This window comes from Pseudophryne corroboree, chromosome 3 (assembly GCF_028390025.1).
Source record: "Pseudophryne corroboree isolate aPseCor3 chromosome 3, aPseCor3.hap2, whole genome shotgun sequence".
Classification (NCBI taxonomy): Eukaryota; Metazoa; Chordata; class Amphibia; order Anura; family Myobatrachidae; genus Pseudophryne; species Pseudophryne corroboree.
The window spans coordinates 345,437,848-345,455,006 of NC_086446.1; the positions used below are offsets into that span (position 1 = coordinate 345,437,848).

The window sequence follows — 17,159 nt, forward strand, 5'->3', positions numbered from 1 at the left end:
GAAATCCAGCGCTTGCAGAAGGTGGTATTGTACCGGCCAATGGTTGGAATATTGTGGACCCTGAAACCACGGGGTATGTGTTTTGCCCTGTAGTAATCGGACAGGGTGCGGCTATGGTAGAGGAAGTCCATCTCTCTTTTCTTTAGTTTAAACAGTTCACGATAGACCTCAGAGCTAGATTCCGTATAGTCATCAGACAGAGCCCTGTCTTTGTGTAGAATCTTCTCAGCATCTATGTCTGAGAAGCTGAGCGTCTCGTAGTTGTCACACTCTAATAAAAATGACGTGAAATCTCCCTCACCTTCCGATGTCGCCATTCTGGGTTCTTGTGCCCGTCCCGGTGCTGCACCTGGCTGTGAATGTGTTTCTCACCAACGTGTCGACACCGTGCAAATCGGTGTTTACAGTGACTAAAAACAAAATGGAACTCTGAGGGAGGAGGTCTTGTTGGAGGGTGCCATGGGCTGGTTCAACGAGCTTATCCACCGCAGCAGAGCGTGGAACCAAATATTTTCCAAAAACTTGCCCCGTCACTCCTCTAAAGTAGCTGGCTGTGGTGCCCTTCCTTGTGAACCAGCAGGCCCACCGGTATGTAGACAAAGAAATTAGGTGGCACTCACAGGCTTGTAATAAACGTGAAAACTCCGTGAGGAGATTTATTGTGCAAAAACCGTAACGTTTCGGGGACGTGTCCCCTTCCTCAGACAATTGAATCATAACACATGCAATGTATAAATAGTGTACAGTGACCCCACTTACCCCCTTCATCATGACTCCCAGCTGCGTGGACCACGGCTTGCCTCGGCGCCTCCCGACCCGCACTTCCGGTTTCGGCGTCACCGCCCAGCCGGAAGTGACGCATGCGGGCTTCGCCGGTCACCATGGAGACGCGCCGGGAGCCCTGTCAATGCAGAAACAAAAACAAAACAAGACACAATTAATTACAGTGAGAAAATGACACATAATAAAGCAGCGCTCGGTCAGAGCTAGAGTGTCAGAAAAACCAATAACAAATGAAAACACTATTAAAACACAAACATCTAAAAACAGGAATAGTGTTAAAAAAATGTTTAAAAGTGACCAGTGAGTCAGGTGCTGTGTAAAAAATTACTCTTTTCTTCTAATAAATAGACCTGGGTGGCAAAGAGCCCGAATGGCTCCTAATCTGCAGGGCAGTATACATGTGTCGGTGGTATAGGTTAACCCTCAACTGTGAAATCTGTCACTAAAAGGCCCTACTCATTCTCAGAAGTAGTTCTTGGGTCGGCGTACTTAATACCCCAAAATTGATAGCCACAGACTTTGGACTCATGCCGATCTGGAATGATTCATAGAAAATTGATTAGTCCAAGGGACTCATTTAACCCTTTAGGGGCTAGGCAATCCAGGCGGTAGATCCACCTGGATTCCAACTGCAACAATTTTTTTCCCCTATCGCCACCCCTTAGAGATGCTGGTACATGGTCAATGGCCCTATATCTCAGACTAGCCAAGGTATGGTGCTTTGTGGCAAAGTGTCTAGCAACCGGTTGGTCACTAGTCCCTGCTGCCAATGCTGCTCGTATGGCTGACCTGTGTTGAGTAAGTCTGACTTTTAATTGGCACTCCGTTTTGCCCACATAATAGAGCCCACACGGGCACACTATTATGTAGATGACAAAACGGGACGTGCAGGTAAGTGGCCACCCTATCTTCAATCTCTGGCCGGTATGTGGATGGGGAAAGGAATCTCCCACTAAGAAAAATGAACACGTCGTGCAACCCAGGCATTTGAAGCATCCGTTTTTCTTGCTCAAAAAATGCCTGGGTGCATTCTTGGTGTCAAAACCTGTGATATCGGTCTTGACCACCAAGTCTTTCAGATTTTTGCCCCTGGAAAAACTTGTCAACAGTTTACTGTTTTGAAAGCATTTTAACTCTGGGTCCGTGGTGACCATCCGCCACATGCTCTTAACTTGTTTAACCAAGTTCGGGCTGTTGGCATTATACTCGGTTACCCATGGAATGGTTTCTCTGGGCAGGGTTTTATGGCGCTGTTTGGCCTGTTTTTGAAAATTGGTCAGTGCCCTGTCTCGTGCTTTCTTAAGTTCAGCCAGGGCGTAACCTCTCTCACTAAATTTTATTACCATCTCCTCTAGCTGCATCTCACGTGTGTTGGGATCTGTATTATTTCTGCAAACTCTGAGGAGTTGTGAGTAGGGTAAGCTGCGGATCATCGCTTTAGGATGAGAGCTTTCGGCCCGAAGCACTGTGTTCCGGTCCGTGGGTTTTTTGTATAAAGATGTCACAACCTTTCCTTCAACCAGCTGGATCCGGACATCCAGATAACAGATGTCTATCTTACTTGATGTCCAAGTTAATTTAATGGGACTATTCGTGTCATTATGTTTCAAAATGATGTCGATAAGTTTTTGTATATCATCGTTCCACAAGACCAGAAGGTCGTCAATGTAGCGGAAGTAAAGTGAGATCTTACTTGAGATATTTGTATCTATGAAAAAAAGGTCCCGTTCCACCTCCCACATGAAACTATTGGCAAACGCTGGGGCCACCGGGGACCCCATCGAACAGCCCTGAAGTTGCCTGTAAAACTTCCCATTGAACAAAAAGAAATTATGTGTCAATGTGAAGGTCAATAGTTCAATAAACAGATCAATATCAGGACCCGAATACAGGCTATTGCCCGTGATCAGCCGTCTAACCGCTTCCAACCCCTCTTCGTGGGGGATACAAGTATAAGAAAGAGAAACACAAAAAGGTTGTTACTGACTATGCCCAACACCGAGTATACACCTGGTTGGGGCAGAGTATTCAAACCCGCGGACGTGGTCGAGGAGCTGGTAATCTGAGACGACCACAACGGGTACGTTTCTCAAGTACCTCTGCCAGTGATAACGATGAAGGGGGAGCAACAGGTTTTGAAGCTAGAAAACCCGTGACCCCTTTAGGGGCCAATACCCGGGCAGTGGCCTCCTCCCGGGGAAGACCAAAACAAGACGGGGAGGCCAAACGAGGAGGCAGAGTGGGAAGACCACCCAAGAACAAAGCCACCTAATTTTCAATCTGTCCTCATACACCCTTCAAGACCCTGAACAACGGCTGCTCAGCAAAGGACTCACGTTTATCCCTACCAACTACATGAACCCATTTAACTGGAAGGTGGAATCATTTAAATTGGCACGTTCTTTAAAAATTAAGGAACATTTCTTTAAACACCCGACGGCAAATTTTGAACCGACATTACCTAGCCGTATCTCCAGACTGGGCAATCGCTCCCGATTTGACCCACAGTCAAACAATGCCACCCTGAAAACCTTCCACAGACTAATGGACGGCATCACGGGAACTGGAGCACCAACAGTGAAACACAACCTGCCCAGAGATGAACGACAAGCTCTGAAAAACCTGCAACAGAGGACTGATATTGTGATCAGGGCCGCCGATAAGGGCGGCTCAGTCGTTATTCAGGACACGTCACTATATGTTGCAGAATGTGATAGGCTGCTTAGTGACAGCAAAACTTATTGTCAACTTGATCATGACCCCACACCGGTTTTTAAACAAAAGCTTGATACTATATTGAAAAGAGCGGTGGAAGAGGGGTTAATATCACAGGTAATACAAGATAAATTAACTACTAAATGTCCGGTTGTGCCAATATTTTACACTTTGCCGAAAGTCCACAAGGACGCACAGAGGCCACCGGGGAGACCTATCATCTCGGCCCGGGGGTCTCTGTGCGAACCAGTGGCGGTGTTTTTAGACACATTCTTGCAGCCATGTGTACAAGCCACTTTTACGTATCTGAAGGACACGAATATGTTGCTAGAGAGACTAGCAGGCTTGGGACAGGTTCCCAGTGAAACAATCATGGTCACATTGGACGTGACCAGCCTCTATACTTGTATCCCCCACGAAGAGGGGTTGGAAGCGGTTAGACGGCTGATCACGGGCAATAGCCTGTATTCGGGTCCTGATATTGATCTGTTTATTGAACTATTGACCTTCACATTGACACATAATTTCTTTTTGTTCAATGGGAAGTTTTACAGGCAACTTCAGGGCTGTTCGATGGGGTCCCCGGTGGCCCCAGCGTTTGCCAATAGTTTCATGTGGGAGGTGGAACGGGACCTTTTTTTCATAGATACAAATATCTCAAGTAAGATCTCACTTTACTTCCGCTACATTGACGACCTTCTGGTCTTGTGGAACGATGATATACAAAAACTTATCGACATCATTTTGAAACATAATGACACGAATAGTCCCATTAAATTAACTTGGACATCAAGTAAGATAGACATCTGTTATCTGGATGTCCGGATCCAGCTGGTTGAAGGAAAGGTTGTGACATCTTTATACAAAAAACCCACGGACCGGAACACAGTGCTTCGGGCCGAAAGCTCTCATCCTAAAGCGATGATCCGCAGCTTACCCTACTCACAACTCCTCAGAGTTTGCAGAAATAATACAGATCCCAACACACGTGAGATGCAGCTAGAGGAGATGGTAATAAAATTTAGTGAGAGAGGTTACGCCCTGGCTGAACTTAAGAAAGCACGAGACAGGGCACTGACCAATTTTCAAAAACAGGCCAAACAGCGCCATAAAACCCTGCCCAGAGAAACCATTCCATGGGTAACCGAGTATAATGCCAACAGCCCGAACTTGGTTAAACAAGTTAAGAGCATGTGGCGGATGGTCACCACGGACCCAGAGTTAAAATGCTTTCAAAACAGTAAACTGTTGACAAGTTTTTCCAGGGGCAAAAATCTGAAAGACTTGGTGGTCAAGACCGATATCACAGGTTTTGACACCAAGAATGCACCCAGGCATTTTTTGAGCAAGAAAAACGGATGCTTCAAATGCCTGGGTTGCACGACGTGTTCATTTTTCTTAGTGGGAGATTCCTTTCCCCATCCACATACCGGCCAGAGATTGAAGATAGGGTGGCCACTTACCTGCACGTCCCGTTTTGTCATCTACATAATAGTGTGCCCGTGTGGGCTCTATTATGTGGGCAAAACGGAGTGCCAATTAAAAGTCAGACTTACTCAACACAGGTCAGCCATACGAGCAGCATTGGCAGCAGGGACTAGTGACCAACCGGTTGCTAGACACTTTGCCACAAAGCACCATACCTTGGCTAGTCTGAGATATAGGGCCATTGACCATGTACCAGCATCTCTAAGGGGTGGCGATAGGGGAAAAAAATTGTTGCAGTTGGAATCCAGGTGGATCTACCGCCTGGATTGCCTAGCCCCTAAAGGGTTAAATGAGTCCCTTGGACTAATCAATTTTCTATGAATCATTCCAGATCGGCATGAGTCCAAAGTCTGTGGCTATCAATTTTGGGGTATTAAGTACGCCGACCCAAGAACTACTTCTGAGAATGAGTAGGGCCTTTTAGTGACAGATTTCACAGTTGAGGGTTAACCTATACCACCGACACATGTATACTGCCCTGCAGATTAGGAGCCATTCGGGCTCTTTGCCACCCAGGTCTATTTATTAGAAGAAAAGAGTAATTTTTTACACAGCACCTGACTCACTGGTCACTTTTAAACATTTTTTTAACACTATTCCTGTTTTTAGATGTTTGTGTTTTAATAGTGTTTTCATTTGTTATTGGTTTTTCTGACACTCTAGCTCTGACCGAGCGCTGCTTTATTATGTGTCATTTTCTCACTGTAATTAATTGTGTCTTGTTTTGTTTTTGTTTCTGCATTGACAGGGCTCCCGGCGCGTCTCCATGGTGACCGGCGAAGCCCGCATGCGTCACTTCCGGCTGGGCGGTGACGCCGAAACCGGAAGTGCGGGTCGGGAGGCGCCGAGGCAAGCCGTGGTCCACGCAGCTGGGAGTCATGATGAAGGGGGTAAGTGGGGTCACTGTACACTATTTATACATTGCATGTGTTATGATTCAATTGTCTGAGGAAGGGGACACGTCCCCGAAACGTTACGGTTTTTGCACAATAAATCTCCTCACGGAGTTTTCACGTTTATTACAAGCCTGTGAGTGCCACCTAATTTCTTTGTCTACATACCGGTGGGCCTGCTGGTTCACAAGGAAGGGCACCACAGCCAGCTACTTTAGAGGAGTGACGGGGCAAGTTTTTGGAAAATATATATATATATATATATATAATTCCTAACAAATTGTAATAACAGGAGTGTGTGTGTATGTGTATATATATATATATATATATATATACTAGGTGCTTCATCGCGCCCTACGGGCGCTCTTCACACCGTCGAAAGGGGCTACGCCCCCTTAACCCCTGCACGCCTTGCTGCGGTTCAATATTTGTATGAGTGGATAGAGGGGATAGAGAGACGCGGGCCGGTAGGGAGGGGATAGATAGAAGGGGGGCGGTAGGGAGGGGATAGAGAGACGCAGGGCGGCAGGGAGGGGATAGAGACGCAGGGCCGTAGGGAGGGGATAGAGAGACGCAGGACGGTAGGGAGGGGATATATAGAGACGCGGGGCGGTAGGGAGGGGATAGAAAGACGCGGGGCGGTATGGAGGGGATAGAGAGACGCGGGTCGGCAGGGAGGGGATTGAGAGACGCGGGGCGGTAGGGAGGGGATAGAGAGACCCGGGGCGATAGGGAGGGGATACAGAGAGGCGGGGCGGCTGGGAGGGGATAGAGAGATGCGGGGCGGTAGGTAGGGGATACAGAGACGCGGGGCGGTAGGAGGGGATACAAAGACACGGGGCGGTAGGGAGGTGATACAGAGACGCAGAGCGGTAGGGAGGGGATACAGAGGCATAGGGAGGAGGGGATAGAGAGAGGCGGGCGGTAGGGAGGGGATATAGAGACGCGGGGCGGTAGGGAGGGGATAGAGAGACGCGGGGCGGCTGGGAGGGGATATAGAGACGCGGGGCGGTAGGGAGGGGATAGAGAGACGCGGGGCGGCTGGGAGGGGATATAGAGACGCGGGGCGGTAGGGAGGGGAAAGAGAGACGTGGGGCGGTAGGGAGGGGATAGAGAGACGCGGGGCGGCTGGGAGGGGATATAGAGATGCGGGGCGGTAGGTAGGGGATAGAGAGACGCGAGGCGGTAAGGAGGGGGATAGAGAGACGCGGGGCGGTAGGGAATATAGAGACGCGGGGCGGTAGGGAGGGGATAGAGAGACGCGGGGCGGTAGGGAGGGGATAGAGAGACGCGGGGCGGTAGGGAGGGGATAGAGAGACGCGGGGCGGCTGGGAGGGGATATAGAGACGCGGGGCGGTAGGGAGGGGATAGAGAGACGTGGGGCGGTAGGGAGGGGATAGAGAGACGCGGGGCGGCTGGGAGGGGATATAGAGATGCGGGGCGGTAGGGAGGGGATAGAGAGACGCGGGGCGGTAGGGAGGGGATATAGAGACGCGGGGCGGTAGGGAGGGGATAGAGAGACGCGGGGCGGTAGGGAGGGGATAGAGAGACGCGGGGTGGTAGGGAGGGGATATAGAGACGCGGGTCGGCAGGGAGGGTCCCCAGTGAGGAAGCTGATGAAGAGAGGGGGGAAAGTAGTGGAGGGGGAGGGCACCAGAAGAGGAGACTTGTGTAAAGTGGCAAGCAGACATAGAAACAGTGGGTAGGATGGCCGGAGGGACTCACCGTTGGGGCTGTGGGCGGCTGCTGCAGGCTGGTAAACAGTACAGTGTCCAGAGGCGTCACTGGGTCAGCATTTCAGCATTACTGTTACACACATCTCCCCCCCCTGCGTCCGAAAAGGGGGCGTGGCCTGCTGTGAAAGGGGCGTGGCCTCACTGGTCTGTTCTCTCTCGCTCCGGGGGTGTTTCCAGCTTGCCTGTAGATGCTGGCAGCCCCCGGAGACTGGAGTGTGTGTGGCGGCTGTGTGACAGGAGGCGAGTGCTGCAGGAGATGACGTCACTGCAGCACTCGCCTCCTGTCACAGCAGGAGAGCTGACAGCGGGATTTGTGCGGAGGAGGCGGCGGGTGTGTGTACGCGGGGCAGGGAGGGCTATGAGAGCCTTCTCCTGCACCACCCGTCCCTCCTAATGTGTATGCCGGGGGCGGCATCACCCGTTGTTGTTGGGCCGGCGCCGCGGCCGGGGAATCAGAGCTGCTGATGGGTGGGGGGAGGGGAGAGAGAGAGATGGACAGGCAGCAGGAGCAGAGACTTGCTGACTCCGCCCACCGCTGTGACTCCACCCAGCGTTACGGGCACAGAGTCACAGATTTAGACAAATATATAGGAGATATATATAAAATAAGATTTTAAACCTACCGGTAAATCTTTTTCTCGTAGTCCATAGTGGATGCTGGGGACTCCGTAAGGACCATGGCGATAGACGGGCTCCGCAGGAGACATGGGCACTTTAAGAAAGACTTTAGATCTGGGTGTGGACTGGCTCCTCCCTCTATGCCCCTCCTCCAGACCTCAGTTAGAGAAACTGTGCCCAGAGGAGACGGACAGTACGAGGAAAGGATTTTTGTTAATCCAAGGGCAAGATTCATACCAGCCACACCAATCACACCGTATAACTTGTGATAAACTACCCAGTTAACAGTATGAAACAACATAGCATCAGTTCAAAACCGATGCAACTAAAACATAACCCTTATTTAAGCAATAACTATATACAAGTATTGCAGAAGTAGTCCGCACTTGGGACGGGCGCCCAGCATCCTCTACAGACTACGAGATAAAGATATACCGGTAGGTTTAAAATCTTATTTTCTCTTACGTCCTAGAGGATGCTGGGGACTCCGTAAGGACCATGGGGATTATACCAAAGCTCCTAAACGGGCGGGAGAGTGCGGATGACTCTGCAGCACCGACTGAGCAAATAGGAGTTCCTCCTCAGCCAGGGTATCAAACTTATAGAACTTTGCAAAGGAGTTTGACCCCGACCAAGTAGCAGCTCGGCACAGCTGTAGTGCCGAGACCCCTCGGGCAGCCGCCCAAGAAGAGCCCACTTTCCTAGTGGAATGGGCCTTGACCTATTTAGGTAACGGCAATACAGCCGTAGAATGCGCTTGCTGAATCGTGTTACAGATCCAGGGAGCAATAATCTGCTTTGAAGCAGGGGCACCAATCTTGTTGGTCGTATACAGGATACACAGTGCTTCTGTTTCTCTGACTCTAGCCGCTCTGGCCACGTAAATTTTCAAAGCCCTGACCACATCAAGGGACTCGGAATCCTCCAAGTCACGCGTAGCCACAGGCACCACAATAGGTTGGTTCATATGAAAGGATGAAACCACTTTTGGCAGGAATTGAGGACGGGTCTGCAATTCCGCTCTATCCATATGGAAAACCAGATAGGGGCTTTTATGTGACAAAGTCGCCAATTTCCGACACTCGCCTAGCCGAAGCCAAGGCTAATAACATGACCACCTTCCAAGTGAGATATTTTAACTCTACCGTTTTAAGAGGTTCAAACCAGTGTGACTTAAGGAAAGTTAACACCACGTTAAGGTCCCAAGGCTCCACCGGAGGTACAAAAAGGAGGCTGAAAATGCAGCACACCCTTCCCAAAAGTCGGAACTTGTGGGAGAGAAGCCAATTCATTTTGACAGAAAATGGATAGGGCCGAAATCTGAACCTTAATGGAGCCTAATTTTAGGCCCAAATTCACTCAAGTTTGTATGAAGTGAAGGAAACGGCCCAGATGGAATTCTTCCATAGGAGCACTCCTGGCCTCACACCAAGAAACATATTTTTGCTATATACGGTGATAATGTTTAGATGTCACATTCTTCCTAGCCTTTATCAGCGTAGGAATGACCTCATCCAGAATGCCTTTTTCCGCTAGGGTCCGGCGTTCAACCGCCATGCCGACAAACGCATCCGCGGTAAGTCTTGGAACAGACATGGCCCCTGTTGCAACAGGTCCTGTCTTAGAGAAAGAGGCCATGGATCTTCTGTAAACATTTCCTGCAGATCCGGATACCAGGTCCTTCGTGGCCAATCTGGAACAATGAGGATTTTTCTCACTCCTCTTTTCCTTATTATTCTCAACACCTTGGGTATGAGAGGAAGAGGAGGAAATACATAGACTGACTGGAACACCCACGGTGTCACTAGGGCATCTAACGCTACTGCCTGAGGGTCTCTTGATCTGGCACAATACCTCTGTAGCTTTTTGTTGAGGCGGGACGCCATCATCTCTATCTGTGGCAATCCCCACCGACTTGCAATCTGTGCGAAAACTTCCTGATGAAGTACCCACTCTCCAGGATGTAGGTCGTGTCTGCTGAGGAAGTCTGCTTCCCAGTTGTCCACTCCCGGAATGAACACTGCTGACAGTGCGCTTACATGATTCCCCGCCCAGCAAAGAATTCTGGTGGCTTCCGCCATCGCCACTCTGCTCCTTGTGCCGCCTTGGCGGTTTACATGAGCTACTAAGGTGACGTTGTCTGATTGGATCAGAACCGGTTGGTCGCGAAGTAAGGTCTCTGCTTGACGTAGGGCGTTGTATATGGCCCTTAGTTCCAAGATGTTGATGTGAAGACAAGTCTCTTGACTTAACCAAAGAGCTTGTCAATTTCTTCCCTGTGTGACTGCTCCCCAACCTCGGAGGCTCGCGTCCGTGGTCACCAGGATCCAGTCCTGAATGCCGAACCTGCGGCCCTCTAGAAGGTGAGCACTCTGCAGCCACCACAGGAGATATACCCTGGGGGATAGGGTGATCAACTGATGAATCTGTAGATGTGACCCGGACCACTTGTCCAGTAGGTCCCATTGAAAAGTCCTCGCATGGAACCTGCCGAAGGGAATGGTCTCGTATGATGCCACCATCTTTCCCAGGACTCGAGTGCAGTGATGCACTGACACCTGTCTTGGTTTCAACAGGTTCCTGACCAGAGTCATGAGTACCTGGGCCTTCTCTATCTGAAGGTAAACCCATTTCTGGTCTGTATCCAGAATCATACCCAAGAAGGGCAGACGAGTCATAGGAACCAACTGTGACTTCAGGATATTGAGAATCCAGCTGTGTTGCTGTGACACCTTCAGCGAAAGTGACACGCTGTTCAACAACTGCTCTTTTGATCTCGCCCTTATTAGGAGATCGTCCAAGTATGGGATAATTGTGACTCCTTGCTTGCGTAGGAGCACCATCATTTCCGCCAATTATCCTGAAATTGGTAATGACAATACTGTACCGCAATTCTCAGGTACGCCTGATGGGGTGGATAAATGGATAAATGGGAACATGAAGGTATGCAGCCTTTATGTCTAGACACACCATAAAATCTCCCCCTTCCAGGCTGGCGATGATCGCTCTGAGCAATTCCATTTTTAATTTGAACCTTTTCAAGTATAGGTTCAGAGATTTTAATTTTAAAATAGGTCTGACTGAACCGTCCGGTTTCGGGACTACAGCCAAGGTTGAGTAATATCCCCTTCCTTGTTGCAGGAGGGGAACCTTGAGCACCACCTGTTGGAGATACAATGTGTGAATTGTATTTAATATTATCTCCCTTTCTGGGGGAGAAGCCGGTAGGTCCGATAAGGAAAACCGTCGAGGAGGCACCTCTTCGAATTCCAGCTCGTAACCCTGAGATTTATCGCCCAGGGATCCACCTGTGAGTGAATTCAGATGTGGCTGAAGTGTCGAAGACGTGCTCCCACTGGGGTGGACTCCCTTAGCGGAGCCCCAGCGTCATGCGGTGGATTTAGTAGAGGCCGGGGAGGACTTCTGTTCCTGTGAACTAGCTGTAGCCTGTGCCCTTACCTCTGGTAAGAAAGGACGCTCCTCGTACTATCTTGTTCTTCTGCGACCGAAAGGACTGCATTTGATAATGTCGTGCTTTCTTAGGCTGTGAGGCAATATAAGGCAAAAGATCAGAATTACCAGCTATAGCTGTGGAGACCAGGACCGAGAGCCCTTCTCCACACAATTCCTCAGCCTTGTAAGGTAAAACCTCTATATGCCTCTTTTAGTCGGCATCACCTGTCCATTGCATGTTCCACAGGACACGTCTAGCAGAAATCGACATAGCGTTGACTTTAGAACACAGTAGACCAATGTCTCTTTGGGCATGTCTTATATATAAGACAGCATCTTTTATATATATATATATATATATATATATACATATATATCCTGATGACGTTATTAAATTAACGAAACGTTGACTTTTGATTCTTGACCGCTGTGTCATTTATTATTGGAACAAGTCCTGTGAGTGCCACCATTTCCCACATTATATATATATATATATATATATATATATATATATATCCCAGGGTCAATAACATGGTATCCTTATCTAGGGTGTCAATCTCTGCTGATAAGGTATCTGTCCACGATGCTACAGCTCTATAAACCCATGCCGACACAATCGCCGGTCTGAGTAGTGTACCAGAATATGTGTAAATGGACTTCAAAGTACTTTTACTGCATGCTATCTGCAGGATCCCTGAGGATAGCTGTTAAGTCAGCGCTACCTTTTGGGTAAACGTGTCAATGCCTTGTCCACCCTAGGGGAAGATTCCCATCGTATCCTGGCCCTAGCAGGGAAAGGATACGCCATGAGAATTCTTTTTGGGAAGCTGCAGCTTCTTGTCTGGAGATTCCCGCTCTTTTTCTTCATGAGAGGAGGGACATTTACCTCAGCTTTCTTCCCCTTAAACATGTGTACCCTCGTGTCAGGGACAGATGAGTCATCAGTGATATGCAAAACATCTTTTTATTACAATAATAATATATTGAATACTTTTCTGCCAGTTTTGGCTGTAACTTTGCACTATCGTAGTCGACACTGTAGTCAGACTCCGTGTCGGTATCAGTGTCTATTATTTTGGATAGTGGGCGTTTTGAGACTCTAAAGGTCCCTGCGACATAGGGACAGACATGGGTAGATTCCCTGTCTGTTCTCTAATCTTTTGTGCAATAAATTTACCTCAGCACTTAATTCCACATATCCAGTCAGGTGTTGGCGTTGTCGACGGAGACCCCACACACACACACATTTGCTCCATCTCCTTCTTAGAAAAGCCTTTTACCTCAGACATGTTGACACACGCGTACCGACACACCACACACTCAGGGAACCCTCTTATCTGAAGACAGTTCCCCCACAAGGCCCTTTGGAGAGACAGAGAGAGAGTATGCCAGCACACACCCCAGCGCTATATGACCCAGGAAAAAAACACAGTGATTTAATGTTTTACCCAGTAGCGCTGTTATATATTATCTGCGCCGAATTATGTGCCCCCCCTCTTCTTTAAAACCCTCTTTTCTACCGTGGTATAAGCAGGGGAGAGTCCGAGGAGCATTCTCTCAGCGGTGCTGTGGAGAAAAAATGGCGCTGGTGAGTGCTGAGGGAGAAGCCCCGCCCCCTCGACGGCGGGCTTCTGTCCCGCTCAAATATATCTTCTTTTCTTCTCATACTTACCCGGCTTCTATCTTCCAGCTCTGCAAGGGGGAAGGCGGCGCAGCTCCGGGACGAACTCCAGGGTGAGACCTGTGTTCTGACTCCCTCTGGAGCTAATGGTGTCCAGTAGCCTAAGAAGCAGAGCCTTGAAACTCACAGAAGTAGGTCTGCTTCTCTCCCCTCAATCCCTCGATGCAGGGAGTCTGTTGCCAGCAGTGCTCCCTGAACATAAAAAACCTAACAAATATACTTTCTGACAGGAAACTCAGGAGAGCTCCCTGAAATGCACCCTATCTCCTCTGGGCACAGTAGTAAACTGAGGTCTGGAGGAGGGGCATAGAGGGAGGAGCCAGTGCACACCCAGATATAAAGTCTTTCTTAAAGTGCCCATGTCTCCTGCGGAGCCCATCTATCCCCATTGTCCTTACGGAGTCCCCAGCATCCTCTAGGACATAAGAGAAATATATCTATATGTATATAGATATATATGGATATATGTATATCTTGAGGATGGAAATAGATAATCATATCATGTGTGGGATCATATTGTTCAGAGTCATGTAAACGTTAATCTGGTCGGTATAAGAATATTATCATATATTACAACATTAAGTTATTAATAATACCAGATTTATGTATGATTAATGTGATGGGTTTAACTGGTCATGGGGCGGGAACTCAGATGCAAACAAAGAAATCACATCTCAAATCTTAGCCATCGCCCACCTCTTGAGCTGACCAATGATCCCCGGTGCACAGGATATGTCCCACCCCCGAACCAATGGAAGAGGATCGCACAGTGTCTACTGTATTATGTTTTGATCCACTGTATAAAAAGCCAGCTGCAGGCCAGGTCACTATCACAGACTCTGAAGGCCATCTACCTTGATGACTGAGGACCAGACTGGGAAGCGCAGGCGAAACTAAAACGTATGTATCATTGACTGTAGCCATTTTTCTATGGTATTGTATTGTATTGTTATTGTAACCCCCTTTCAGTAATTATATGTTGGTGTGTCGGAACCCGGCATTTTAAATACAATCTGGTGTCGTGTCTCCTTTCCCTGCTAAGGTTATAAGTGTATTTCAGTCACACATGTAGCTGCAAAGTGCTCACAGCGTGTCTCTGGGTGTGTACGCACTGCATGTACTTTGTACGGCCAGCGCGGCATTAGTACGCAAACTACATACACGGTACGCTAATGGTGTAAAAAGTACGTAGGCTAAGGATTGATTACAGCGGCCGCAGCGGCTCCATTTAAAGTGTATTGAATGTCTTTTTAAAGTGTTGCTTTTAGTCCTGTATGTAAATCAACGTTTACAAAGGGAGCACCTCCAAGTTTGGAGTCCAGGTCCACCTTCCAGGACCTCAACAACATAATTCGACGAGCCAGGATAGATGTAGTAGATGCCTTGGCCGCCATTATACCTGCATCAGAGGCTGCCTCCTGAATATAGTGGGAGGCTGTGGTAATATAAGACAGATATTGTCTGGCAGTGTCAGAAAACCTGAAGGAGCTCATCCTCAATTGCCTGAACCCATGCTTCAATTCCTTTTGCAGCCCTGGAGGCTGCCATAGTGGGTCTATGTACTGTACCAGTAAGAGAGTAAATAGACTTCAGGCATCCCTCCACACGCTTATCCGTCGGTTCCTTCAGTGAGGTGACAGTGGTGACAGGCAGAGTAGATGACACCACAAGACGGACAACATGAGAGTCCACCGGCAGTGGAGTTTCCCACTTGTTACTCAACTCCGCAGGGATAGGATAACGAGCTAGCATCTTTTTAGACAGGGAAAATTTCTTTCCTGGCGACGACCAGGAATCCTGACGTATGTTAATTAAGTGGTCAGAATGTGGTAAGACTACTTTAGCAATCTTCTGACGTTTGAACTTATCGTGTTTCTTAGACACAGTAGTAGGCTCAATGTCATCATCTATTTGAAGAATTTGCTTAATAGCCTCCAGTAGGTCAGGAACATCAACCTTTGGTTGTAGATTCCTCATCAGAAGCAACTGTATCAGTGTCTGACAGATCAGTGTATTCCCCATCCTCATCGGAAGAATGATCCGAAATATTAGTGGATTATGAGGAAGAAATGGCCTACCTTGGCCCTCGAGGGGTGTAGGGTAGACTTTTATCTAACCAAGGATTGATTTAATTGTTGTAATTGGGTAGACAGAGTATCCGCCCAGGGCAGATTAACTACAGGGACAATATGTGGCTGCAATGGCACTGGAGGTCCCACAGGGGGCGCAAGATGTGTCACAAGTATACTCAGCATACTTGAGAACGCTGCCCAAGGTGGGTCCTGATTGGCTACAGGAGCTGCAGGTTGACTGGGTGTATGGCACGCAGCGCCTGAGCCAGCAGCTAAAACTTCCCCCTCAGGTAAATCCATGGCACCAGTAATGCAGGTTGCAAAAGCGTCCGTGGATTTCCCGCCCTGCGTGGCAGACATTATAAGGAATGTAGCCTTAGGGCATAACAGTACAATATAGCCAGACAAATAAAATACCTGCAAAAAACCCCTATGTTATGTGACAGTAAACACAGGACATAAAACATAGGATTTAAGCGGTATGTGGTGACTGAAACACACAGTAAAAATACCAAATTGTATATTCTGTGTAACACTCTATCTATCTATCTATCTATCTATCTATCTATCTATCTATCTATCTATCTATTTAGTGATAGCAATATGTTATACAGAAGGATGGAATCCCACACAATAGCTACAGGCACACTCAGTCACTTGTACAATGCAGAAGTTATTACATATGGACTAGTAGATTTACATATAATATGTATGAGTATAGATATATGAGTATAGATATAACAATGCACTGGATGTATAGCACAGAATACTTGTACTAAATATTCAGATAGCAGTACACTTGTTCTTAACTAACACTGTCTAACATGACATGTAGAACACTTAAGTGTCTGTAAATGCACAGTGCTGATGAGACAGGCGGCTTTACAGAGGAGACAGAGTCCTGCAATACTGGAGATCTGCCCAGCTAGTAGTGAAGATGGTGCCAAAACTCTGTCAGGGAGTGAGGGAGAGTGAAATGCAGCTCCAGGGTGGGAACACCAGCAGTAGATGGTGCCCGGTGCTGGGTGAGGGGCTACAGGTCAGCGCCTTATACCCTATGCTGGTCCTCACCACTGGGTGCAGTGGAGACTATATCAAATGGATTTTAGTAAATCCGACCTGTGCTCCCTTGCGCTGGTGGATATAGTGGGGTCCTTGTGCAGTACAGTGTCCACGCCAGCAGCGCGGTCCGTCTCCCGGTAAATCGCCGGACCGCGATTTACCGGCGGGTCCCGCCTGGGGGACCCTCTTAACTCCTCCCTGATGTGCAGCCACACAATCCTGGAGAGCATCAGCGGTGGTGTGCCTGATGACCGGGGCGCCTCCACTGCAAGTACCCGGGAACCTGGACGCGGGAGTATACAGCGCTGCTGGGGGAGGTGATGGAGCCGCAGCACAGCATGTCATAAAGACATAGAAAGTGCTGCGGCCCTTGAATTCTTCTTAAAAGCGCTTTTCAGGGCTGCCTAGCGCAGCCCCACCTGTTAGTGACCTGCTCTGCAGGCACCAACTTACAAACTGAGCTCCAGTACCTTGAGGCGGGGTTATAGAGGAGGCAGTGCAATGCATCCTGGGAACAGTCAAAGCTTTAGCCTGTTGTGCCTCGGATCAAGATCCAACTCTACACCCTGATGTATTCCCTGTGGAATCCCAGTGTACCCCGTTGCAGAAACAGAAGTTTGTGCAGTCTCTGCACAGCCCAGGACTTACTCTTCCAGTG

At 48.5% G+C, this 17,159-nt stretch overlaps 1 protein-coding gene across 4 annotated transcripts in view; it reads right to left on the reverse strand.

Annotated features, from left to right (window-relative positions):
* FBXO47 (F-box protein 47) overlaps window positions 1–17,159 on the reverse strand; it is an 873,621-nt gene that overhangs the window by 89,805 nt on the left and 766,657 nt on the right. Inside the window, exon 10 of one of the 4 annotated variants that reach the window (XM_063959705.1) lies at window positions 679–901. The exons of the other annotated variants lie outside the window; for them this stretch is intronic. Within the exon in view, the coding sequence (XP_063815775.1) occupies window positions 701–901 (201 nt within the window). The 3' untranslated portion in view covers window positions 679–700. Of the gene's footprint in view, window positions 1–678; window positions 902–17,159 lie in introns of those variants that run through there. 4 annotated transcript variants of the gene reach the window in all.